We start from the raw sequence: 26,023 nt of genomic DNA, 5'->3' as shown, positions 1-26,023 counted from the left end.
TGATCTCTTTCCAGGGGAGTGCAAGTGTGACAACAAGTGGTCTGGATGCATAATGGACGACGTTGGGTAAGTTGCCCCTAAAGACACTCTCAGGCTCAGCCAGCCGCCTCACTGGCTCCTCTGGTGTTTTGCCTGCACTTTCTGGCAGTTTCTGTGCATCTGCTATAAATTAGCTTTTGTTCATAAATATAAGTTCAAGTTGCTACTGCAACTTACACATACACCTCTGTAGTAGTTTCTTTTAAGTTTCTTTTCAACCTAACATTTGTGACATCTTTCAGTGAGGACATTTAAATATTTAATGTATTCATGTGACATTTTGTAGAGAACTGTGACATAAATGCGTGATGTAATTAAGACTATGACCACTAGATGGCACCGTATTCTTTATTAGCCTATTCATGTAACGGTGTTTGTCAATTTTTTGGTTTGGAAGGCCTGACCAGAGCCGTTTCTTGCTATATGCGTATATGCGGACTGTGCAGATGCATAGGCCCCCCCACAGCCACTAGGGGGCCCCAAACTGCAGGTTCAAGCTCAGTATATTTGGGGAGAATTAAAATGACCTGGCTTCATTTGTAGCCAGCTAAGCCCCCTCATAAAAATTAAATGTAGGATGTAAATAAAGCTAAGCTGTGACGACAGAGAAGCTGCGGCTTGTGTTTGTGGGGAAATCAAAGTCACCATCCGGCTGTGGTGCGATGAGTGACGTCTGCCGACAGCGATGATGGGATGGCTGACAGCCACAGGTCCCGGTGGGAGGAGATCCGAGCCACAACCACCCCTAGATGGCATCTAGAGGGCTTATCCCTTCTATCTGTTATAGTTTTAGGTGGGAGGGGAGAGAATTTTTATGTTGTTATCTTTCGTGTTGAAGAACATTGTTTCCTAAATTTAAAAAAGCATTTTTAAGGAAAATGCTGCATTTATGGACATAGAGGAGCCTCCCTGTTTACATTTAATTATCATTTTCTGTAGGTTTAAATTGCTTGGATCATCTTGAGATCTTTGAATTTTAGATCCAGAAATCTAGCCTATTTTCTTCTTAAAGTGTAACAGATTGATACATCACCATGGATCATCTTTAAGGGTTCGAACTTCCCCCCCCCAATTGCAGTTTAACAAAATAGGGGCCCCCAAACAGAATCTTGTAGGGCCCCCAAAAAGCTAGAAACGGCCTTGGCCATGAGAGGCCTTTTGTCATGTGACCTAAACGTGACATCTAATTGGATAGTTTTGGTATAATGGCTTAAAATATGTTGGGCTTAATGTAAAAGCAGGTTAATAACCGTGTTTTTGAAGGTCTTGTTATCTCGGTGTTTGTCTCCCATTCGGGGACTGCTGTAGACTTTTTGGGCAAACACGATTTAAAGCGACCGAATGTCATTTTGAACACAGCTTCAACTTTGCTCCTCTTGTCACCCTGCAAAGGCAGATGTCTGGCTTTCAGAATAAACATGCGGTAAAGGAGGATTTATTTCAAAGAGCGCCCGCTGGAAAGCAGCCAGCTCCAGAAGGTGCTAAAATAATGCTGCAGGTTTCTGTTTACACTGCAACCTGAAGGGGTGACGCTAAGCTCACGCTCTCCTGGGACTCCCTGCATGCATAACAATTTACTTATTAGGATCCTTGCCAATTAATGAATTTTTGATAAGTTGAGATGTAGTAAACCCCTGGGGGAATTTGGCAGACTTATGGAATTATGCTGCAGATTATTACCAGTGTTTCTCGATACTGGGCCCCGTGCCCCACCTTCAACACTACTGTTTGGTCCCGCTGAGTATGGAGAAACACTGGGTTATGTATAGGTGCATTGTTTTGGTCGAAGGACACTATCATGAAGAACGTGTGGATTGCACTCAGAAATCAGAAGGAATCCCCGTTTGGTATGACATCAGCCCAAAAAGACCACAGAAGCCTTATTACTGTCACCCTGTTGACACGACCCTTGACCTCGTGTTCATCCATGGCTGGGACAGTTCTGGTGGGGGGGCGGTCCCGGTCCGTGCTGAGGGCACACATCACCAGGGTCTTGTGAACATGGCCGGAGTTTATGTTTCTGACGTGTGTATTTGTGTGTGTCTGTGTGTGCGTGTGCACGCACGTGTCTTTATCGTCCCTTTTTGAAATACCTTTTGCGTTTTCCCTCGATCCCAAATGGGACAGCAGGTGAGCAGAAGCTTGGCTGTGATGCCGCTCATGTGATTTGACCAATCGGTTGCTTGGAAGGGTTGTCAGTCACCCCCAGCGCTCCATCCCATTCGTCAGCATCGAGGCCCGCGGCCTGATGCTCCGCCTAGCTTCTCCTTTTTCTGGTGGAAAAGAAAAAAATACAGGCTGGTGAAGCACCTGCCCGTATTTTTCTTTTTTAATCATCTTTATTTTGGCTGATGTCACTTGCAGGAATGATGGAAGCTAAGCACTAGTAGCTCTGAAACCCAGTAGGTCCAGTCACTCCAGTCCAGCTCATCCCGTTCCATCTCTAACCGATTGAAACAGTCTGCAATGTCACCCCTATCTGGAGAGCCCCCCTGCCCCCCGTGTCCCCCCCCCGTGTCCCCCCCCCCCATGTCCTCACTGGCTCCAGTGCGAGCTGTCCTGTTTCGCTTCCTGCCTCTTTTCCATTGTCACCCCTGTCCTTTGGCTGTGGCTGCTCTCCAGTGGCTCTATGGGGCCGGCAGGACGGCTGTGAGCCCAGGAAACTCGGGCGGCTGTCCTGCTGTGACGTGGAGGGGGCTGCGATGACCCCCCCCCCCACACAACAACTCACATCCTGCTGTGAATCAGAGCCCCTCCAAAGTGCCAATGGTGTTTCAGACGTCTGTGTTCAATGGGGAATCCTGAAATAACCACCCCCTCGCCACTCCATCGACCCCCCCACTTGTTCTTCTGTACCTGCATGCCTGATCTGATGTACTAATCCCTGGCACACTCCTCACTCACTCTCTCAGTGCTGAACACCGTCCAGGTGAAATGAACTCTCTTGTGTTTTGGTGACTAGTTCACGAGCGTCTGGCCCAGCGGGCTGCCCTCACCCCCCCCCCCTGTGGAATTCAGCTCTTACTGTCACCATGCCTGTGCTGCACGAGCCGGGAGCCCCAGACGTAATGGTGTGCTTTGGAGGACTCACACTTTCAGCCTTAGTGCCATGTGCTTCCTCTGGATGCTTTGGCTTAGGGGCAGGGAAACTGGTGAGACTGGAAACGTCAGGCACCCATACAGAGACTGGGACTGGGACTGGCACACCAGAGCGTCATGCGCAGAAAGGCCAGAAGAGACGTAGCTGGTGGTGGCTGTGCGCTGGTGTGTAACTCTGACGAAGCACTACAATTCCCAGAAGGCCCTGAGGTTGGTCTGTGGGCATGAGGTTTGGTCCAACCACCTGGTTCTTCAGGGTGGCCTTTCCATCCCGTTTATGGGGGTGAAGCTAAAATTAAGGAGCAGTTGGATTTTGGCCAGAGATCATTTGGCTGACTGTTCCCCCTACACTTTTAGGATGTGGACTTGTCCAGAATAAGATGCCGTAACATAGATCATATGGTGTTGCTGTTGCCACGGCGATAATCGTCACTTGTGCACATTGTTGTGATATAACACCCTGTTGGCTTAGTTACCCCAGAGTTGCCCTTGGCTGCTGGTTGGTACATGCACCCCCTGGGTGTGACATAATACAGAAATGAAGGTGAGTGATTGGATTAGATCCTGGGTAGGTGTCCCTGGGGGGGGGGGCTTTATGCAGGGACCTCTCGTGTTGCTTGATTTGACATAAATATGTCTAGTTGTCTTTCCGTTACTGTCTGCAGTCCATCTCTGTTTATGTCCTTCTTTTGATACACTTGTGTATGACAGCAAAGGATAAACCCACTGTTCGGCCACAGAACCAATTAGTTCCGGATCGTTGATCCCAAATGAGCGGAAGTGGACCTAACTCTTGTGCAGGCTGCAGTTTAGAATGTTCTGGAAGTAGTTCCCAGCATTCTCAGTGTTGTAGCCGGTCCTGTGTGATGAAGATGGTAGGTTTCCTTTCTTTCGGCTTGCAGAGGGAGCTGAAGCTGGTTAAAAACAGTGTTAATGTGGGTTTTGCATGAATTTTTAACGTTCAGTCAGCAGTGGGCTTGTGTGCTTTGGTGTTTATCACTCTGAAGAGTGGCGTATGAAGTTTAAGGGCGTAAAGGAAGACAATCATGTGACCTGTCATGTGACCTCCATGCAACGGCGAGGAGCGGCCTGGCCTCAGTGCAGCTAGGGACAGAGGTCGACAGTCTGACGGGACACAGTACACTGAGCACAGCCCCTTTAAGGGCGTGTCAGGGCGGAGACACGGGCCGGCACCCCCGCCCGCCGTTCACTGCGCCCTGTCTCTGTCCTCCAACGCAGCTTCTACTTGCCCAAGCGCTTCTCGGACTGTAACATCGAGGAGTACCACAACTTCCTGAACAGCGGTGGCGGTGCCTGCCTGTTCAACAAGCCGTCCAAGGTAACGGCCACACTGCAGCTGGGACAGCCGGGTGTCCTGCCCGCGGGGGGATTTAACCGGACTGAGAGGTAAAAGGGGGCACAGTGGGTGGCTGGTACCAGCGTCGGATGTGTACAGAAATCCTGCAAAACTGGAGAATGATCTGAAACGTATAATGAATCTAAGGTTAGCATGCCGAGGTTAGCCTGTCCCTCCAGACCACGCCGTGCATGTGCGCGCCCTTTGACAATGAGAGCTAACGACCCCGCCCCTCCCCCCCCACGTCTTCATGCCCTCCTGCAGCTGCTGGACCCCCCCGAGTGTGGCAATGGGTTCGTGGAGCCGGGCGAGGAGTGCGATTGCGGCAGCCCAGCGGTAAGTCGCGCGGATCATGTGACCCCGGCTGTGGGATGCTGGGACAGGATCATGGGGGGGGGGGGGGGGGAAGGGGACTGGGGGCGATGTCTGAATGATGCTGGGTTGTGAAAAGGTGACTACTGGAATGACCACTGGAATGATGGAGGAGTGTGTACCCTGTCTCTCTCTCTGTTCCCCTACAGGAGTGTGTACCCTGTCTCTCTCTCTCTGTTCCCCTACAGGAGTGTGTACCCTGTCTCTCTCTCTCTGTTCCCCTACAGGAGTGTGTACCCTGTCTCTCTCTCTCTGTTCCCCTACAGGAGTGTGTACCCTGTCTCTCTCTCTCTGTTCCCCTACAGGAGTGTGTACCCTGTCTCTCTCTCTGTTCCCCCACAGGAGTGTGTACCCTGTCTCTCTCTCTGTTCCCCCACAGGAGTGTGTACCCTGTCTCTCTCTCTCTGTTCCCCTACAGGAGTGTGTACCCTGTCGCTCTCTCTGTTCCCCCACAGGAGTGTGTACCCTGTCTCTCTCTCTCTGTTCCCCTACAGGAGTGTGTACCCTGTCTCTCTCTCTGTTCCCCCACAGGAGTGTGTACCCTGTCTCTCTCTCTGTTCCCCTACAGGAGTGTGTACCCTGTCTCTCTCTCTGTTCCCCTACAGGAGTGCCAGAAGGAGGGAGAAAATTGCTGTAAGAAGTGCACCCTGACCCAGGGCTCGAAGTGCAGCGACGGGCTGTGCTGTAAGAACTGTCAGGTATGAAAGGCAGTGCCGAGCGGGGGAACCAGGGGTGGGGGGTGACAGGCAGAGAGATGGCACCGCGGGGCCCCTGAGCAAGGCCCCTACCCCCCCTCCAGGGGTGCTGCACGTTGGCTAACCCTGCACTGCGACCCCCAAACTTGCTCTCACCTGTATATATGTCTGTGTCTCATGATGGCAAAATGACGAGGAAATATAAAACCCTTCAAACTGACAACTGAAGGTGTTAGTGATCCTATAGGAAGTCATGTGACGTGTGTAAAGGTGCGTCAGCCAATGAGGTGACAGTCTGTCTCCGTGTGCTGCAGCTGGAGTTCATGGGCGTGATCTGCCGTGATGCTGTGAACGACTGCGACATCCCAGAGATCTGCACCGGAAACTCTAGCCAGGTGAGGGCGCTGCTGTCACATCTTTTACTGTACACATCTTTTACATCTTTTATCGTGTAACCTAGTTACCAAGTAGCCCCTGTAGATGTGCCTATAGAAAATTTCATTTGCTTTATCTCACAGTGTCCACCGAACGTCCACAAAATGGACGGGTACACCTGTGAGAAAGACCAGGTAACAACTTCACACTTTGTCAAAGGAGATGGGGCCGTTCAGCTGGAAATGCGGGACTTGTCACCTTTAAGCAGAGCCGAAGCTCACAGGATATCCGCTGTCGTCTTTCTGATGTCAGGGTCGCTGCTTCAACGGAAAGTGCAAAACCCGGGACAGACAGTGTAAATACATCTGGGGAGAGAGTGAGTGCCACCGCTACCGTGATGGCGACCATGACTGTGACTATGACCGTGACTGCGACCATAACCGCAACCGCCGGCCACTGCCCCACGCGTCTAACAACCTCACGCACTCTTTGCAGAAGCAACTTCTGCTGACAAGTTCTGCTACGAGAAGCTGAACATCGAGGGGACAGAGAAGGGGAACTGCGGCAGGGACAAGGACACCTGGATCCAGTGCAACAAGCAGTAAGCGCTGCAGCCGGCATCTGGCACGGGTCCGAATGTCCCGGGCGATTACGGCCCCAGCGCATCCATGGGGGACGCAAGGTTTTGGCTGAACTCGGTGCGTCTGGGCCTGTGCCCTCTGGCTGACCCCCACGCCTCTTCCAGGGACGTGCAGTGCGGCTACCTCCTGTGCTCCAACATCGCCCCCACGCCTCGGCTGGGGGAGTTGCAGGGGGGCCTCACCTCCTTCTCCGTGGCCCAGCACAGTGCCTCCCTGGACTGCAGGTCAGTCCCCCCCCTCGTACGGCCCAAACTCCATCCCTCCTCCACCTCAAACTTTATCCCACCTCTCCAGGCTTTTGTCCAATTCATGCCACCAAACCTCTCCATCACACATCTTCCTCACGTCCCTCCTCATCTCTCCTCCTTCTCTTCTCCTCACTCCTCCCTATACCTCAGTCCCAAGAACATAAGTCTCTCCTGTATCTCTCTATCATCTGTTGAGCCCATCCTTCTCTGTTCCCCAGCCCCCCAATAAACCTCAGTATGCACAGTGTCCACCTCTTTCGGATACGAGTCCTCTGGGACGCGTCAGATTCAGTGCCATTTCCACAACCCGATTTTCATGCCTCTGAAGCCCTTTGTGCTTCATCGGATTTCCTGAACTCTACTGAGTGACCTATATGTTCCTATAAACGACACAGCAGTGTCTGTGTTTAGCTTCCAGATTGTGGTCTTTGTAAGGACACTGGTCTTCTGCATAAAAAATGGTCAAGTGGTCCATTGATTCCCACCCCGGGTCTGAATGTGTAGCCTCAGCCTGAAGGGGGCAGCTTTGGGGTGAGACATGTTATTGTAAGACAGGTGCCCCCATATGGCAGCCCGGTCAGCTGAGGCAGTGGGGGCAGCGGCGGCCCAAACGGCAGCTTTCAGACCGCCGCGGTCCTGGTGCCGGCATGAGGAATGACCACACCTCTGTGTCCCGGGACAGCGGGGGTCACGTGATTATCGACGGGGACACGGACCTGGGCTACGTGGAAGACGGGACGGCCTGCGCCACCGACCGCATCTGCTTCGAGCACCGCTGCCTCCCGGTACAGGAGTTCAACTTCAGCACCTGCCCGGGCACCAACGACAGGACCATCTGCTCCGGGCACGGGGTGAGGACACTGCCCTGCCGCGTGTGTCTGAGGAGCAGGCGTCCGCGCACCGGCGCGTGTCTGAGGAGCAGGCGTCCGCGCTCCTCCGCGTGTCTGAGGAGCAGGCGTCCGCGCTCCGCCGCGTGTCTGAGGAGCAGGCGTCCGCGCTCCGCCGCGCGTGTCTGAGGAGCAGGCGTCCGCGCACCGGCGCGTGTCTGAGGAGCAGGCGTCCGCGCTCCTCCGCGTGTCTGAGGAGCAGGCGTCCGCGCTCCGCCGCGTGTCTGAGGAGCAGGCGTCCGCGCTCCGCCGCGTGTCTGAGGAGCAGGCGTCCGCGCTCCGCCGCGTGTCTGAGGAGCAGGCGTCCGCGCTCCGCCGCGTGTCTGAGGAGCAGGCGTCCGCGCTCCGCCGCGTGTCTGAGGAGCAGGCGTCCGCGCACCGCCGCGTGTCTGAGGAGCAGGCGTCCGCGCTCCGCCGCGTGTCTGAGGACCAGGCGCCCGCGCTCCGCCGCGTGTCTGAGGAGCAGGCGTCCGCGCACTGCCACGCGTGTCTGAGTGTTGTCGCGTAATGTGTTGCTTTAAGCAAAGTGTTATTGAATTACTATAGTATTGTTAACAAAGAATCCTGCATAATGTTTAGTATAACTGAATTGATTACTATTTAATTGCTCTGAGAAACTATTGTTTTCTCTACAAAGATCATATATGTTGCAATTGATTGGCTGAGGAAATAAAATTTAAGTGTTTATATTTGGTCATTGGTAACATGGCAATCATATAAAAAGAAGCTTAATGTGTTTTAATGTGAATCGGCCGTTTAAGCCTTTAACACCCTGCATCTGCTGCGTGTGTGTGTGTGTGTGTGTGTGCGGGTGTGTGTGCATGTGTGCGTGTGTGTGTGTGTGTGTGTGCGCATGTGTGTGTGTGTGTGCGGGTGTGTGTGTATGTGTGTGTGTGCATGTGTGTGTGTGTGTGTGTGTGCGCCGCAGGTGTGCAGTAACGAGCTGAAGTGTGTGTGCTACCTGGGCTGGACTGGGGATGACTGCAACGCCACCTTGCCTCTCAGCTCCCTGGTCGTGGGCCCAACAGCTTCAGCTTCTGGTAGGTGGAGCCTCAGGAGGGGGGCGGGGCCAGGAAGCGGACTGTGAGATGTGATTGGAAAGTCCAGGATGATAAAAATGCTTGTTGGTGGAGTAGCCCTGAACTATTAGAATAACCCTGTTATATTCATAAATTAATACAATTAACAATATTGTGTGGTATACATACACCCCCCAAGAGACACTAGGCAGCTGGGGGTATATGGGTACTTGTAAAATAGTTTGTCTGGAGGGGATTGGCTGGGGCGGGGCCTTCTGCTGGAGCGTCTGCATCCTTGTGACCTTGTGCCGTACTTTGCGTTGGGAGTGATTCCCCTGCGTGTTCTTCATTTGACAGGCTCGTGTCTGTGTTGGATTTCTTGAGTGGTGTGTCAGTGAGGTTAGACTTCAGTTCTTCTTTGCTGTGCCGTCCTGTTTGTGCCGCTCCTGCCCCCTGCACCGATGTGCCCCACAGCCCACCGAGCCTTTTATCCCCAGTCCCTCCTCTGGGCCTTAATGAAGTGCCCAGTTTACTTACCGGCATCTTCCAGTTGTCCCCTGTGCAGTAGTTGGTATGAATTTTCCCTCGTTCCTTCTCTGAAAGACCTTAACTTTAGTGTTTCACTGTTAACGTGTTGCTTTATTTGTCTTTTTGTGTAATTTCGGTGAATCCTGCAGGTTCAGTCTGCCAAACCGCATGGTCATGTGATCATGCTGTGGCGGCTAATCAGGGACAAACCGCCCACGTGCTTTGGGATGACGGCATGAAAGCAGTGATAAGGCTGAAACATCCGAACCGTGGGGTCATGAAGCCATAACCAGCCGATGACCCAGACACTGCATCTCAAAGACAAAACAGTTTAAAAGGGTCTTTATGCCCAAGCCTGTCCCTGTATACCCAGCCCTGACGCTTCAGCCCGTCAGTGGCTTTTCACTGTCAACATTCCGTATGGTGTTTTATAGACATATACTGCAAATATGTATAAACATCAAAAAACACATTTTACAGTGCTTAGTGTGTTTTATCTTATCATCTAGGTTGTTATATGTAAATGTATCTTTTGATTTAAGAGGTCATCTAGGTCTGTATATATTTAGAATGTTTACTGTTACTTTTAAGTAAATATTTTTATTTACGTAAAAGATTGTGCTTTTACGATGGAGTTAAGTGTAAAATCACAAGCTGTAGGTCCTTTTGCTGACACATATGTACTCCGAAAAAACTCTCTGTTTTTTATTTCAGTAAAACTTTAAAACAGAAGTCCAACATTTATGATCTAACACAAATGTATGACAAAACAATTTAAATTCCGAAATAGTGATAAACTGTAAAACTGAATATGCATATGATGTAATGCAGAGGTGACCTTGATCCATGGGAGGGCCGGTGCGGGTTTTTGGGAAGACCTCTCAATCAGCCAATAACAGTGGGTCCCAGGACTGGAGCTGAGAAACACTGTTTTATTATTGGCTGATTTAGAAGTCATCCCAAAAACCCGCACCTACATTGGCCCTCCGTGGGACCCCACCCCACCCCTCATACTAAGCTCGAGGAATTTTGAGAAGCATTAAGTCCAGGAACGCCCAGTGTCTGGTGTGTCGTGGGGCTGCTGACCCTCCATCAGTCTGCCACCTTCAGGGAGCACCTCGTGGGGACTCCAGGGCGGCGTGGGGACTCACTGTGTGGGCCGCCCTCTGACTCGCCCTCCGCTCCTCTCTTCCTGCAGGAGTCATCAGCACAAACATCATCATCGGGGTGATCGCGGGCACCGTCCTGGTGCTGGCGCTCGTCATGGGCATCACAGCCTGGGGATATAAGTAAGTCTACAGGGAGCCACAGCCGAGCCAGGAAGTCGACGGCGCTGCTTTTGTACCTTCAGACAGAATATGTGACAATTATATTTGTAAGCCAACAGTACAAAATACAGGCATGACAGGTCCAGTGTGATCCTGCGAGTGACCCTCAGTAACCCCCCCCTTCCCCCCATGCACCAGGAATTACCGGCAGCGGAGGTACGAGGAGTCCGAGGTGCACAGAAGATTCTGCCGGTTGGTTCACACTCATGTTCCTCTCGGGTGGTGGGGCGGTGGTGGGGGGGGGTCTTTCCCCAGAAAATGCTTCAAACTGTCTTGTGGTCTTGTTTGCAGAGACGGGGGGCATTTTTCCTCTGGCAGAGCCATTGATAGAGAGAAAGCGAGAGTAGAGGCAGACTGGAGATGAAGGGTGATCAGCCCCCAGCCTTGGCTGAACCTCCTTTCTGCTGTTATTTGTCTGCTGGTCTCTGTGCAGCTTCCTGTAACAAGCCTCTCATCACCCACAGGGTCTGACTCACCCACAGGGTCTGACTCACCCACAGGTTCTGACTCACCCACAGGGTCTAATTCACCCACAGGGTCTGACTCACCCACAGAGTCTGACTCACCCACAGGGTCTGACTCACCCACAGGGTCTGACGCACCCACAGGGTCTGACTCACCCACTGGGTTTGACTCACCCACAGGGTCTAATTCACCCACAGGGTCTGACTCACCCACTGGGTTTGACTCACCCACTGGGTTTGACTCACCCACAGGGTCTGACTCACCCACAGGGTCTGACTCACCCACAGCCAGGAGTTTCTGAATTTCAATGTCTGTTTCCATTGTTTCTTTGTTTTTTTATCATGCATTATGTATTTGTATATTTTTGTATATATGAATTAAAAAGCATGTTATGATTCATATTAGCATTGTCTTATCATTTTAATTATTTGCCGTCGTGTCACTAATATCTTTGTGTCTGGTTGCGTTGTGCCTGTTCTCATCGTCACTGTTCTTTCGTTCTGCTGATACATTTCGCAGTTCCCCCTCTTCTCCTGTGTTGTCCTCAGAAGCCTCCCCACTAGCCTCAGCATCTGCCTCTCAGAAAACAAGATTATTCACATGGATTTTCCAGACGGCCAGCTGAGTCCTCTGGCTGCCTCATTATGTTTGATGGAATTATTCTTTAACATGTGCGGGTGGCCAGGAGTTGGGGGGGCGGGGGGGGGGGTGGAACTCGAGAAACATGAAGCTAAATAGACTGATGTACAATAAAATAGTTTTTATTAAGTTGATGAAGCTTTGTACCTGTAGAGGTTGGATGAATGCATTGACTAAACTGCTTGCTTTGGTTCTGAAATGATCTAAAGTAAAAGTGCTTTTCCTGCTGTTTAGCAGGAGATGAGGTTTGTGCCAGAGGTAGGTCAACAAAAACATGGATGAACCGTAAGATATCCAGTAGAATAAATAGTGAATCCTCCAGCAAAGTGAGCCTCCTGTCTCACACATTTCAGCTGTGTAGAGACAGTCTGGGTGATGCTCTTTCACAGCAAAGTGAGCCTCCTGTCTCACACATTGCAGCTGTGTAGAGACAGTCTGGGTGATGCTCTTTCACAGCAAAGTGAGCCTCCTGTCTCACACATTGCAGCTGTGTAGAGACAGTCTGGGTGATGCTCTTTCACAGCAAAGTGAGCCTCCTGTCTCACACATTTCAGCTGTGTAGAGACAGTCTGGGTGATGCTCTTTCACAGCAAAGTGAGCCTCCTGTCTCACACATTTCAGCTGTGTAGAGACAGTCTGGGTGATGCTCTTTCACAGCAAAGTGAGCCTCCTGTCTCACACATTTCAGCTGTGTAGAGACAGTCTGGGTGATGCTCTTTCACAGCAAAGTGAGCCTCCTGTCTCACACATTTCAGCTGTGTAGAGACAGTCTGGGTGATGCTCTTTCACAGCAAAGTGAGCCTCCTGTCTCACACATTGCAGCTGTGTAGAGACAGTCTGGGTGATGCTCTTTCACAGCAAAGTGAGCCTCCTGTCTCACACATTTCAGCTGTGTAGAGACAGTCTGGGTGATGCTCTTTCACAGCAAAGTGAGCCTCCTGTCTCACACATTTCAGCTGTGTAGAGACAGTCTGGGTGATGCTCTTTCACAGCAAAGTGAGCCTCCTGTCTCACACATTGCAGCTGTGTAGAGACAGTCTGGGTGATGCTCTTTCACAGCAAAGTGAGCCTCCTGTCTCACACATTTCAGCTGTGTAGAGACAGTCTGGGTGATGCTCTTTCACAGCAAAGTGAGCCTCCTGTCTCACACATTTCAGCTGTGTAGAGACAGTCTGGGTGATGCTCTTTCACAGCAAAGTGAGCCTCCTGTCTCACACATTTCAGCTGTGTAGAGACAGTCTGGGTGATGCTCTTTCACAGCAAAGTGAGCCTCCTGTCTCACACATTTCAGCTGTGTAGAGACAGTCTGGGTGATGCTCTTTCACAGCAAAGTGAGCCTCCTGTCTCACACATTTCAGCTGTGTAGAGACAGTCTGGGTGATGCTCTTTCACAGTCAGACAGGTGACTTACGTTGTACCTTCAATTACTTAATTGTTATTTTTCAGTTAATTAATTACTATTTTTCAATTACTTTATTGAAATTACTTCAATTACTTTCAATTACCCCCCTTTCTGGGCTCTTGAATGGCATTCCTATAGATCAGCGCAGCCCAGGGGCCTGTACTATGAAGTGGGGCTACTGGTTTATCGGGGTAACTTGTCAGATTTAAGGTAGTCTGGGCAAAATGTAACTGAACGAATATGAAGTCCATTTAAACTGTGGTACCTTAAATCCGACAAGTTACCCCGATAAGCCAGTAACCCCGCTTCGTAGTACAGGCCACAGTTCTGGTCCTGGAGAGCCAGTCTGCAATGCAGTTCACAGATTTCACTGCTCTTTGCAGCTCACCAGCTAATTGCCAGGTTTAGTAGGTGTGTTTGAGCAGGAAAATCTGCAAACTGCGTTGCAGGCTGGCAGCCCTGCTCTGGATAAAACACAAGCTTTCTTTTCCCCTGAATTTGCTGTCTACTGACAGATGAATGGAATGTGCTGCTGATCTGGATATGAGGGCCCCTCTTGGTGGCTGGGAGATGCAGATTGGCAGATTGCTCCTCTACCATCACCATGGCCGGTTAGCTCAGTTGGTGCATCGTGCGCTGTGCTGATACCATAATAACACCAAGGTGGTGGGTTCGATGCCTGTATTGGTGGTGATGTGTGGCTCAGTGGGTTAAGGTGCTATAGCAGTAACTGGAAGGTTACTGGTTTAAATCCCATAACTGGCAGAGTGATGTCACTCCTGAGCAAGGCCCTTAACCCTCAGCTACTGAAGCAGTCCTACACTGACCCTGCATTCTCAGATGTATGTTACTTCTGATTGGAGATTTTTATTTGTCACATGCATGAATGTACTGGTACACCAGCAGTGAGATGAAATAATGAACAAACAAGGTAGAAGAATAACAAAAATAAGAAAAAATCTACAAAAAGTTATAAGAAAATACTTGAGTAATAAAGTGCACCTAAGTAATAATAAATAAAGGTCAATGTCATTGCCTGTCCCCCTCTGTTTACAGGCAAACCCCCCCCGGGGATTATGTTAAAAAGGCGGGAGACGCGGACTCCTTCTACAGCGACATGCCTCCTGGCGTCAGCTCCAACTCGGCCAGTAGCTCAAAGAAGAGGTCGGCTTGTCTGTCCCACTTGCAGATCTATACCTGCTCCTTCACACCATCTGTTCCCTCCATTAGTCAGAACATCTCATTGTTTGGCTTCAGGTGGGCGGCTCCCTTCCGACCTCCCACCTCCCATTGGCTGGTCGCCGAGCGCCCTTTTCCTCGCCCCGGGTTGGCTGCCGTCACAAGACTTTCGTACCTCTTAAGAATGGGTTTTTCCTCAATGCAGGAATATCACAGCTCCTCTTCAGTGCCGAAAGGAAGCACCCATAAAGATTGGCCGCTTTGCCATAGGGGTGGGGGGCAGGTTCAGGGGGGCGAAGAGAAGGGCCGGCCATGCTTCTAACGATGTGTTTGTGTTGTGTGTTGGAACCGTGGCTGATGTTTCCGCAGCGACGTCTCCCCAAAACGCCACGGCGACGAAAACCCTGTCCTCCCGGTCCTGGGTTCACAGCCGTAGTGGTCAGGGGCTCACGGACAATGAGTCGCTCCAGAAATGAGAGAATGCCAACTGTAGCCAAACACACAAACTCGACATCGCACCTGAGAAGCACCGGCTCGGAAGCCCCTGTAACAGGAGGAAGCCCAGCCGCTTGTGTCTGCCAGGCAGAATGATCAGCAGTCTGGAGTCAGTTCAGGCCAATCAGTTTGGGCTGCAGTGCAGTTTGATGTTAAAGGCCAAACCAGACTCCCTCATGTACATACATGCACACACAGACATATACAAGAACATACAAGAAAAGTCCTCATTCCAACAGCCCAGCATGTCCCATCAGGAGGTTAACGATGTGCCAATTTGTTGCCTGGAGAGTGACACTGATGGAGACCAGCCTGCTGGCAGACTGCTGCTGGTTTGGACAAGCTGTTTGTACAGGTCAGCCCACAAAATGGACCAATCAGGATGTGCTGTTCATACAGGTCAGCCCATAAGCGGACCAATTGGGATGTGCCGTTCACACAGGTCAACCTACTTGTGGGCCAATCAGGATGAACTGCTCATACAGTTCATCTAAGCTTGGCTGCTTTGCTCATTTCAGCTGTCATGCTGATCGCTCTGTGTTTTCATGCTAACGGCTCATCTTGCTCTCTCTGTATTGTTTCCATCTCATCTCCGTTGTCCATGACATCACTGTGTGTGTATGTACATGAGTTCTCCTGTATATCTGTACTGTGTGTGTAGGTAACAGAGGGATGCACAGTAAATAAAGTGTTTTCAGGTAAGTCATTAAGGCACTACAGGCCAGATAATGATATACTGCAGATGCATAACTGACTTCATCTAGCATAAAACTGACAAGAAAAATGGGTTTGTATCTCCAAAAATCAACAACAAAGTTTAGCTTTCTGCATATCACAGGGAAAATTGTCACAGAAATGTAAAAAATCCATGGAGCAATTAGTAGTTGCCTTTATATTTTCACGTTTTTTGGCTGAAGGTCAAACGGCTTGTCCCATTCGTGGAGTGAGCGAATTCCAGATGCCAAGCACATCTCAGACGTCTGTGAAAACGGACGACCCAGAAGTAACTCTTGGCAAGGTAACTCTCACACGCTGAACTTCCAGGTTTTGCATAATGTTGGACTTTAATGAATAGTCAGTATGGTGCGCTTCATGATGCCGTGTCTCCTAGGAAATGTAGGGGGCAACCGTAAGAAGATGAAGGGAAGAAAATTTCGCCCTCGGTCCAACTCTACAGAGTAAGTAGCATCATGCGTGCGGAGGGCTGTGTCGGGTTTCACGGGGGCCAGAGTAATAGGGGTTCAAGCATTCCCAAGCCCAGTTAACATTTTTGCCAAACAAAATTTAAATAGTTAAATATAATTGGATGTTAAAAATAAATGTATAGAATTCAATATTTTGATGCATATCTGTCACCATCCCAGAAAATGAGAAACCATCTATATGGGCATGTTCTCGTAATCCAGTGTGGGGGGGGGTGGCTCTTTCTGCCATCAATTAGCCTCTGCCAACTGCACCATTGACTAGGAGACACTTCAAAGTGTTATTGCTGGGCAAATGTGTGAAACTCACAGTCAGTGTTTCATCACGGCCAGCGAGGTCCTGTAGGGGGTATCACTGAGTGACAGTATGGTCCAAACCTGGGTTTTCCACCCTCAAGACTACAAAGTGAGCGGGTGATCATAATAAGATGTTCCTTAATGTCATGGCAGATTGGGCCAACCCTGCCGTGAGAAACACTGGAGAAACACTGGAGAAACACTGCATTCTGCTGCCTGATGTAAACAGTACAGAGCATGTAGGCGATCTGGGGGGGCAGAGTGAGACTCCATGGGCCGCTCTAGGCTTTTCTCTTATTCCACCTCTGCTCTCTCTACTGTTCATCATCACCCCCCCCACCCCACCCCACCCTGTCCCCATCCCCCTGCAGGTATTTAAGCCCATGGTTCAAAACAGAGTATTATGTAACTAAATGGCTAGAAGATGTGAATAAAAACACTCAAGGACCGTTTCTTAGGTATTTTAATCAGATCATGCTGTGAAGCCCCCGCATACCCCCCCCCCTGTCCTCCTTCATGTGTCCTTGTCTGTTGGTTCTGTTGTAGCCAGAGAATTCAAAGTCACTCCTGGTGCTTGGCCTGGGCTGGTTCCTTCATGGGGGGGGAGGTTCCCATGGCTTCCCCTGCGCCAGAAATGCGGTTGTGCTAATTTCACCCCTAAAAACAATATTTGCATGCATCCATCTTGATTGTCCTCACTGGCTCACACTCGTGCACAGAGTCCTGGTGTCCTCCTGCTGCATGGACAGCGTCTGCAGACGTACCGGTCCCTCCGCAGCCAGGCTCATGTGAACACTGACACTGAGGCCGTTCATTCAGCCCCAGCAGTCTCAATGCTTGATGTCAGGCTAAACTGCTTAGAAGACAGACAGTGACATGATTGGATGCATGCTGTCCTTTTTCATTGGCTGTTCTTTTTATTTCCCAGGATGCTTTGTTAAGGGCCAATTAGTTGTCTGTTTTTAAAAGGACCCATTACTTAACTCGCTCCTTATTAATGAATACATGCACGTAACCGTATGTTATGTTATTCCTGACACAGAGTGTTAAATTGATGCCTTAATTCTCACCGAAAAATATTTTTCTATGTACTCTTTTGTAAAGCTCAATTCTTTGCACATTTACAGTGCAAAAAATAAGAAAACAGCCCAATATTTGCCATAAGGATCAAATTTTAGAGACTGGATAACAGTCTGAGATGGAAATGAGTACAAGAGGAGACAGAAACCCACTACCTGTCATGCTCGCTACGCCTTGTCCCATGTCGCTCAGCAACACCCTCACTAGGCCCCGGCATGGTTGCTATAGCATCATCATCGTGTGGTTCCCTCGCAGTGCCTCCTTTTCTCTCCGCTGCATGTGGAGTGTCATTTTGTGTGTGCCCTGCCGCCTCCATGGTGCAGTCCAGCTTGCCATTTGGCTCCGCCCCCTCCATGCCCCCCCCCCCCGGTGCCCCGCTGACTGTGAGTCCATGCCCATCAGCCTGGTCTGTCCCTGCTCTGCCTCATCTCCCCGCCCCCTTACCAGACTCCCTTAAGCGCATTTCTGAGAGCAAAATCATTTTGGGTGAATCACGGATGAGGAATGGGGGGGGGAAAACTTCCCTAACACCAGTGGGCATGTTTTTGATTTTATGAGCATTTCGCTTGGATGTTACCGCCCAGCTGCTGGTTTGGGTGGCGGACAGATGCCCCCCTTCTGACCCACCCTCGTTAGCGAAGGCGAGGCAGTGGTTCCTTCAGGATAGGCGTGTCTGTGGCACACTGCCGCAGGGGGTATGCGAGGGTCAGGCGACGGGGCCAGACCAGCGCTGTGTCTGAATGTGTCCTTGCCGGGGGTGACTCTGTGTGACACGCCTTCCTTGGCCCCCCTGTCCCCCTCCTACCACAGAACGCTCTCCCCAGCCAAGTCACCCACCTCATCCACCGGATCCATCGCTTCCAGTAGGAGATACCCTTACCCCATGCCCCCCCTCCCGGACGAAGAGAGGAAGGCCAGCAAGCAAAATGCCAGGGTAATTCCCCACATCTCTTTATGGCCTCATGCTCAGGAAAAAGTGGAACTTGTTCTAGACATAATTTTGCTTTTTTCCCTCTGTCCCACTACAGCTATGGGAAACATCGATATAAGGTCCCTCGTATTTGCTCAGCAACACTTAAGAACTACATTTTTGTCTGCTTTTATATGAATGAAAAGAAGGGACAATGCAAAACGTATACCTAAAAAGAGGACGTGGCGAAGACGTCCCGGACCAGCCCGCCCTGCAGGGGGCGCTACAGCGCCAAGCTGACTGAACCTCTGTGCATCGAATAGCGCAACTTTAGCGTCCGATCGCGCCAGCCAGTCCCACGGAAGATGAGCGAATTAACACGTAAATTAATAAATATAACAAAAAAACAGCAAGGGGGCTCTAAATGACCCCTTCCCCAGGCATCCCACACAATCGCTCCGTTTCGATTGGTGCTCTATTCGATGTATTTCGAACAGGTAATTGTAAGCAGGATCTATTTAACATTTTGAAGCACGCAGCCGCTGTAGAAATAAACACTGTATGCATGATTAACCTCTGTTTATCGACTCCTTGTAGTGTTTAAAAATAAGCGAAACTCAGTAGGGGACAGCATGTGGAAGGTGGCAGTTATGTAAGCCGTTAAAGTTTATTTCCGTTAGGCTTCCCGACGAGCCGCTACGCCTTTTGCATCTTAGCATCGTAGCTAGTCGCAGGTCACACGCAGCCCCGCCACGCCCGACATCTCACCTGGGTTTCTGGAGCTGGTTGTAAATATGTACAGGTCACCAGGGCAGTGTTTTAAGGGCACCTTTTAGAATGCATCAAAAAAAAAAAAAAAAACGTCTCGCTCCTCTCTTAGACCTTTGCCCCAAACATAGTTAAGTTCACCGTTTATTTTTTTTATTTTACTCTTCCGATTACAGTATTTCCTGTCTGATTGTAAACAGATTTCAGGTTCATTTTCTTTCTCAAAGAATGTAAATTTACAAGTTTTTTGCCTGATCTTTAAGAAGTCACGTGTGCTGGTTTAAGAGGCCGGGTTGGCCCGTTAAAGCGGATCACGTGATCACCGTGAATGCCTAGAAGCGCGAGACGGTCCGCCGCGAGAGCAGGTCCACCTTGACGGGGAGTTAGGGGGGGGGGCGTGGAAAGTGTACAGTTTTCTCAAGGTGTTCGACGGGGGGTGGGAGGACCTAATGGGGATTTTTTTGATAAAAGCAGCATTTCATACAAGCATTTTTGTTTATATATATATATGAAAATGTCCTGTAAATTGTGAAATATGCAGTATGTCCTCTTTTTTAATACAGTCATAAGTACCGAGAAGTATCACCCTCCGTTTTAAGGTTTGTGTGCGAGTTGTTTCTCTAAGGTGAAGCATCAAGCAGAAATTCATGGATTACATCGGACATTATTGCATTGTTGCCGTAAATTAAGCTGTGTTATTTTTCTGTTGTTTTTCACAAAAGAATGTATTGCCTATTGAGCACCGTTTATTTTTTTAGTCACCCGGGAATACTAAATATGAAACGGTGACATGGGAGATGGCACTGTCACCGTGCCCCGACACGGGCGGTACAGCGGAGATGCTCGGCGGGACACGGCGCGTCCCCCGTGTGGGTTTGCAATGTTTATTAGGCCTGCTGTTTGTATCTTAATGAATATGCTTTCGTTTTTAGTATGGGCACTGGTGATGAGAACAAAAGCAGCTGTATACAATATTATAGTAAGATCACAATACGGGATTCATACTACTGTGCCGTTACCTTAAAGCGTCCTATATAATGACATTGCCCGTTTATTCCGCTCTAACTCCCACATGGGTACTTGCTTCAGTCCCAGGATCTGTGCAGTCGGATGTATGTGGGAGGCCGGTTAGTTGGCTGGACTGCGGCTCTGTGAGCAAATAAGGCAAATTCAGACCGCAGTAGCACCACACCACTGACACAAGGGGCCCCCAGCAGAGTTCTGCGGGGCCCCACCCCTGGTACTCTCTGAGTGATGGGGGAGTGCTGACATTTAAAGCAATAGTGCACGTAGGTTATGATGAGCCTTCAGCTCCCCTCCCCCCATGCTTTCAGTGGCCCAGGGATCAGATATGCCCCAATGCGTGGGGGGGGGGGTACAGCCCAGCTCCCAGTATCTGTTGGCTCCAGACCGCCGTACCTCACTGTCCTGACACCCCTACAACAGAGTCTTCCAAACTCCAGCCCAAAACAAGACCCTCCCCCACGTGGCAGGTCGTCTCACGTGCACGGCGCCGTCAGAAACCCCCCACCACTCACATCCACCGACCTGTTGCCCCCCCTCCCTTTCAGGGCATGTACTGCACCTAACGCACATCAATCTCCTGCAGTCTTTTCCTCTGTGTGCTGTACATAGACAGACAATGCAAAAATCAATGCCCATATTTTCTTTCTTACATCATTCAGTATTGTAATATATTTAATATAAAATAAAACTTTCATCGAAATGGGTCTGTATCTGCTTCCTGTGTCACATGTCACACCATAACAGTACCTAGTACTGACAAGTTTTATTAATAACTAACAAACGTTATCCAAACAATATCAAACGGAGAGGCATGGGTCTTGGTCATTTATAAGTATTTGTCCCCCTGCTGCATATAAAACTCAGCTGTTCATGATGTTATACTCGACAGCGACAACAGTTATTTCACAGCTAAAGAGGCCCCGCCCGGCTAGAGCAAGTGAGACGCACTAGAGCATCTGACTCACTCAGACCAAAGCAAACGATCCTCAGAGATGGGTCCCGCACTGCACTCCAAACAAGTGACGTACCTCGCCATTGCTAAGCAGGCTCCTAAAGGCTTTGAAATGCATCAGACCAAGTGAGTCGAGCGCCTAGCCAGAGGGGAGCATGTCAGACTGTGCCAGTTGAGTCTTTGGGTGAGTTAGGCCACGCCGTCTCCCGCAGCTCCTGTAGACAAGCTCGGTGCAGGTCCGCTGTCTCTGCGGCGGCCTGCTCGTCCAGCGTCTGCCGGATGCAGGCCTTCAGATCCTCGATGCCGTGCCCGGTCAGCGCAGAGACAGGCAGGATTTGCCTGAAGGACAAACTGCTCTTCGGCACCATGGCATCAGGCAGCAAGTGGGCAAAGTCTGGCAAAGAGACCTTTGAGTAAAACTCAGGGGTATTTAAGACACAGCATCTCTGTTCAGGTCCATAAGAAACCACGCGGCTGGCGGAGGAATAACCAGATCTTCTTATGGTACCTTTTTGGTTCTGAAGCTGTCCCATTAACTCCTCCAGCTTCTGCTCTGCATCTGGAAGATCCATTTTGTTGAGCACAAGAAATGCTGGCTTGGACAGCATCTCGTCACTGTACAACTCCAGCTCCTGCCAAGACAGATGTATTTATAAGCAGATTTTATCAGTGTTGGTCATTTCAGGTCGAGAAACTACAAATCAACCAACCAGCTGAGTGCTCTGTGACTGTGACACCTTAACGCACAACTGATTGGTAGAAACAAAATCTCAGTCTGGATTTGTAGTTTCTGGACCTGAAATGCCCAACACTGGATTTCAGGCATTCTGATCTCCTCACAAAAGAAAATCTACATACATGATACACTTTAGTACCGTTACATACAAGCAGATATTACCTTGGTCAGGAGCTGCACTGTCTCAAACGCTGTTCTAAACGGGGATTTGGCTGAAAGCTGAAAACCACAGACATCCACCTGGGGGTGGGGGTGGGGTCAGGGCAGGGTCAGGGAGGAAGGGGGGAAGAAGGGAGGAAGGGAGGGAGAAGGGAAGAAGGGAGGGGGGAGGGAGAAGGGAAGGAGAAGGGAAGAAGGGAGGGGGGAAGAAGGGAGGGAGAAGGGAAGAAGGGAGGGAGAAGGGAAGAAGGGAAGGAGAAGGGAAGAAGGGAGGGAGAAGGGAAGAAGGGAGGAAGGAAGAAGGGAAGGAGAAGGGAAGAAGGGAAGGAGAAGGGAAGAAGGGAGGGAGGGAGAAGGGAAGAAGGGAGGGAGGGAGGAAGAAGGGAAGAAGGGAGGGAGGGAGAAGGGAAGAAGGGAGGGAGGGAGAAGGGAAGAAGGGAGGGAGGGAGAAGGGAAGAAGGGAGGGAGGGAGGGAGAACATGAGCTGTTTAATGTAAGCACATGTGGAATCCCTCTAACATCACAGCGCCAGCCGCAGGAAGCAGGGACTCCTACCACAAACACCAGCTGCTTGGTCCTCTCCACGTGCTTCAGGAATTTGTGGCCCATGCCCTTGTTCATGTGAGCACCTTCAATCAGCCCTGGAAGGTCAGCTACAGACACCTAGAAAATATTAATATGACCAGTAGAGGGCGCACTGGTTAAGGACCTGAGCAGGTTCACTGCACACATAGAGGTTTAACTGTAATCGCTTAGGTGAACTAAATAAATGAAATAGCTCTCTGGTTAAACATCTTAGCTACCTAACTAAATAGAAGGTACTTCACAGTACGGAATAAGCAGAACTTTATCTTGATTTAACCCCCCCACCAGGCCCTTGTCCTCACCCCACAGACCTCGGCTTCTGCCTGGTCTTACCTGCTTGTAGTCGTTGTACATGATTTTCCCAAGTTCTGGTCTTAGAGTGGTGACTGGAAGATGAAACGGGTCAGTATTTTCACTGAATGCACTTAAATTCATCAGCTGAAGAGTAAAGCACTAAGAATAGATTTGGAAAAAAGTAAATGCAAAGCCGTGTTTTGGCCTTCAGTGCAAACAAACACGTCCGTCTTTAAATATGACAGCAATCAGGAAATAACCAAGAACCAAACTGTTCAGAGATACAGGAACATAAATGTTCCAAAAAAAGGAAGAAAACCAGGAGCACTCACATGGGTAGCTGGCGACCTGAGGCCGGGCGTGGGACAGTTTAGCCAGTAGTGACGATTTACCCGCATTTGGAAACCTTGGGGGACAGAGAAGCTGGACTAAAACAGGCTCGTCCTACTTCTCCATGCTGACAGTGGTGCCAAGGCACTGCAGAGCACAGGTAGACAGGCAGGCAGGCAGACAGACAGACAAGCAGAGAGACAGACAGGCAGACAGACAGACAAGCAGAGACACAGACAGGCAGACAGACAGACAAGCAGAGAGACAGTCAGGCAGGCAGACAAGCAGAGACACAGACAGACAGACAAGCAAAGAGACAGAAAGGCAGACAGGTAGACAGTAAGGCAGACAGGCAGGCAGACAAACAGACAGGCAGACAAGCAGAGACACAGACAGACAGACAAGCAAAGAGACAGAAAGGCAGACAGGCAGGCAGACAAACAGAGAGACAGACAGGCAGACAAGCAGAGAGACAGAAAGGCAGACAGGCAGGCAGACAAACAGAGAGACAGACAGGCAGACAAGCAGAGAGACAGTCAGGCAGGCAGACAGACAGGCACACAAGCAGAGACACAGACAGACAGACAAGCAAAGAGACAGAAAGGCAGACAGGTAGACAGACAGTAAGGCAGACAGGCAGGCAGACAAACAGAGAGACAGACAGGCAGACAGACAGGCTGCTCACCCCACCAGGCCCACGTCGGCAATCAGCTTCAGGTCCAGCCGGATGTGCCGAGCCTGGCCTTTATTGGGCAGGTATCCCATGTGGAAGGACCCGCCCTGACCTCCTCGTGCCACCAGGACCTTATCGCCCACAGCATTCAGCTCCCCTGCCAGTCAGGGCAGCACCATGCAGTCAGACTCCCTCACTCAGGCAATGCCGACCCCACAAACGGTGTCAACAGACAAGGCGACAGGTTCACGACGGGGGCTTTACCCAGAATTCTCCTGTCGTCGGTGGTGACAACAATGCCGGTCGGGGCAAAAACCTGCTGGTCGTTTCCCTTGTCGCCCTTCAGAGCGCGGATGCTGAAATAGACGAGATCAGGGAGTCTGACCAGCAGGCTACCCCTCCCCAAAGCCGCCCCCCCCCCAAAGCTGCCCAGCCCAATCCAGCACCCATCCCCCCCCCCCCCCCCCCAAGCAGGCCTGCCCAGGGTCTTTTTTTCCAGGCGTCTTCTGGCCCTTAGATCAGCATGTTGGGTGATGAGATTCAGGCCAGGTCCTCTGCTCAAGGGTGCAGCAGCGAGAGCCTCTGGGGCAGGAAGCCTCCAGTCAAGGTCCCTCTTCAGACATGGAGCAGCTCCCTGCTCTAAGGAGCCTCTCATCATCCAGCTCGCGCACGTCCCACATATTCTCCAGTGTGAGCTTCAAACTTTATAACTATTACATAAACCGCTGTATATATAAAGTAAGAAAGCCATTATAAATAATACAATCACTCATTCATGTTCTATGCACAGGTGTCCTATGCAGGATGCCACTGCTTTTGATCAATGAGCTCAATTTATTTTGATTAATTTAGCTCATCCCACTTAAGTCCACACACTAAACTCTTGATTTTCTTGAAAAGGCCAATGAGGTGACAGTTTCTTCAAGGACGAGGAATTTCTGGTCGACTGCTCTGGATTCGACCTTGGGGGGCAGGGGGACCTCGGTGACCTAAGGATGACTGTAAACACGTGACATCATGTCTCTCTCACTGTCTTGCTAAGAAGAGCAGCAGGGTTGAGCGGTCCAACAGGATGTCTTTATAGGGTCGCAGTGAGAGTAAAGCAAGCAGGGGGCAGAGAGACCCTGGTCAGGATGCCAGTCCATCAGCTTTTTCTGCACCCTCTCCGGCTAATAAAGGCAGCCTTACCTGCTGTTGGTGCCAACTCCTGCCACCAGCCTCTTCTGGGGGTACATATCCTTGACTTTCTTCAGAGTGATACTCTCCTTGGCTATCACCCACACATCGCCGCCTTTCCCTCCTTGCCCCCCCAGACGGGGCAGCCCCATGCCTCCGCTGCCCCCTTTCACATACAGCCGGAGGTTGTCCACAAAGCCGCCGTACTGCGGGCAGAAGAGGAGACAGGGCTACAGCAGCTGGACAGGGGTACACGAGGCAAACCTGGTTCCTCCAAAATTCAACCACAATTCCGTCAATCTTATTTTTTCCAAAACTATTTCATGACATTTATTTGCCCATGTATTCAGAAAATAGAGTATTTCAGTACTACTCTTACAAAGAGTACTATCAGTAATTACAACCAATAAAGCTATATTATTATTATTATTATTTAAAAATGTAATATTCTCAATCCGCCTATATACGTTGCTGAATGTTTCCTCCATCCCTCGATCCCTCAGGCTGAACGGAAAGCCAGACCACCTTCCAGCGGTCAATCCCGGCAGTCCCAACGCCACGCCAGGGCGCCGTCCTCCGGTATAAATGCCACATGGCTCCATACAGCTGACAGCTCATTCAATTCTCGGCTTAATGCCGTACTGGGGAGCAGATCCCTGCATTTAAACCAATTCGCCTGACCTTGACACCTCAACTTTTCCCTTAATGGATCTGAAACATTACATTTTCTGAAATGGGAACCACATTCAAAGGGGTTAAGAGGAGGATCAAAATAAATTTCTATAACGGTGGAATGATCCTCTGCGCTGCCAAAGGAGAGAAGCCAATGACGCCAAATGTTCGCATGTACACCCAGCCAGAACTGATACGTCACACAAACCTTCCTCAGACAAACACGACTGATCCAAACCATGTTCTTTTCTGCAGCTGTCGTTCACGCTATTCTTAAAAGACCATTCCGTAAGATAAATTACAGCTCATTATTCCAGCACCATACATTCGAAACATCCCCGAAATTACGAGACCACACGTTTTTGAGAAACAGGAAGTTCACGCCTCGGGGGTAG

General features: G+C 50.2%; 2 protein-coding genes and 1 long non-coding RNA gene across 11 annotated transcripts in view; 1 reads left to right on the top strand and 2 right to left on the bottom strand.

Annotated features, from left to right (window-relative positions):
- The window catches only part of adam22 (ADAM metallopeptidase domain 22), a 52,789-nt gene extending 32,038 nt beyond the window's left edge, over positions 1–20,751 (top strand). Inside the window, exons 14-32 of one of the 8 annotated variants that reach the window (XM_023844519.2) lie at positions 15–66; positions 4,378–4,477; positions 4,760–4,831; positions 5,473–5,565; positions 5,877–5,957; positions 6,081–6,131; positions 6,250–6,313; positions 6,433–6,538; positions 6,683–6,802; positions 7,509–7,677; positions 8,642–8,753; positions 10,459–10,549; positions 10,727–10,780; positions 14,151–14,351; positions 15,686–15,786; positions 15,880–15,946; positions 16,639–16,725; positions 18,158–18,281; positions 18,376–20,751. In XM_023844519.2, coding sequence (XP_023700287.2) covers positions 15–66; positions 4,378–4,477; positions 4,760–4,831; positions 5,473–5,565; positions 5,877–5,957; positions 6,081–6,131; positions 6,250–6,313; positions 6,433–6,538; positions 6,683–6,802; positions 7,509–7,677; positions 8,642–8,753; positions 10,459–10,549; positions 10,727–10,780; positions 14,151–14,351; positions 15,686–15,786; positions 15,880–15,946; positions 16,639–16,725; positions 18,158–18,281; positions 18,376–18,396 — 1,766 coding nt within the window. In that variant the 3' untranslated portion in view covers positions 18,397–20,751. Of the gene's footprint in view, positions 1–14; positions 67–4,377; positions 4,478–4,759; positions 4,832–5,472; positions 5,566–5,876; positions 5,958–6,080; positions 6,132–6,249; positions 6,314–6,432; positions 6,539–6,682; positions 6,803–7,508; positions 7,678–8,641; positions 8,754–10,458; positions 10,550–10,726; positions 10,781–10,879; positions 11,455–14,150; positions 15,787–15,879; positions 15,951–16,638; positions 16,726–18,157; positions 18,282–18,375 lie in introns of those variants that run through there. The other 7 variants (XM_023844521.2, XM_023844520.2, XM_023844523.2 and 4 more) reach the window with 7 other exon arrangements.
- Positions 16,715–17,699, bottom strand: LOC111860649 (uncharacterized). Of its 2 annotated transcripts, none has more exons than XR_002842072.2 (2): positions 17,503–17,699; positions 16,715–17,123 (listed from the first exon to the last, which is right to left on the bottom strand). It is a non-coding gene; the product is annotated as an uncharacterized lncRNA (long non-coding RNA). The 2 variants fall into 2 exon arrangements; XR_002842071.2 differs by having other exon boundaries at positions 16,715–17,120.
- gtpbp10 (GTP-binding protein 10 (putative)) lies at positions 19,497–26,023 on the bottom strand. Its single transcript, XM_023844535.2, has 10 exons — positions 25,837–26,023; positions 24,969–25,162; positions 24,045–24,136; positions 23,793–23,937; positions 23,110–23,183; positions 22,817–22,869; positions 22,454–22,561; positions 21,902–21,979; positions 21,512–21,635; positions 19,497–21,397 (listed from the first exon to the last, which is right to left on the bottom strand). The coding sequence occupies exons 1-10, from the start codon at positions 25,867–25,869 to the stop codon at positions 21,162–21,164; spliced, it is 1,137 nt and encodes a 378-aa protein (XP_023700303.1). The 5' UTR covers positions 25,870–26,023; the 3' UTR covers positions 19,497–21,161.

Source organism: Paramormyrops kingsleyae, chromosome 9, assembly GCF_048594095.1.
Source record: "Paramormyrops kingsleyae isolate MSU_618 chromosome 9, PKINGS_0.4, whole genome shotgun sequence".
Taxonomy (NCBI): domain Eukaryota; kingdom Metazoa; phylum Chordata; class Actinopteri; order Osteoglossiformes; family Mormyridae; genus Paramormyrops; species Paramormyrops kingsleyae.
Note: the sequence above shows the minus strand (reverse complement) of the source record. Positions and strands in the feature narration are given on the sequence as shown.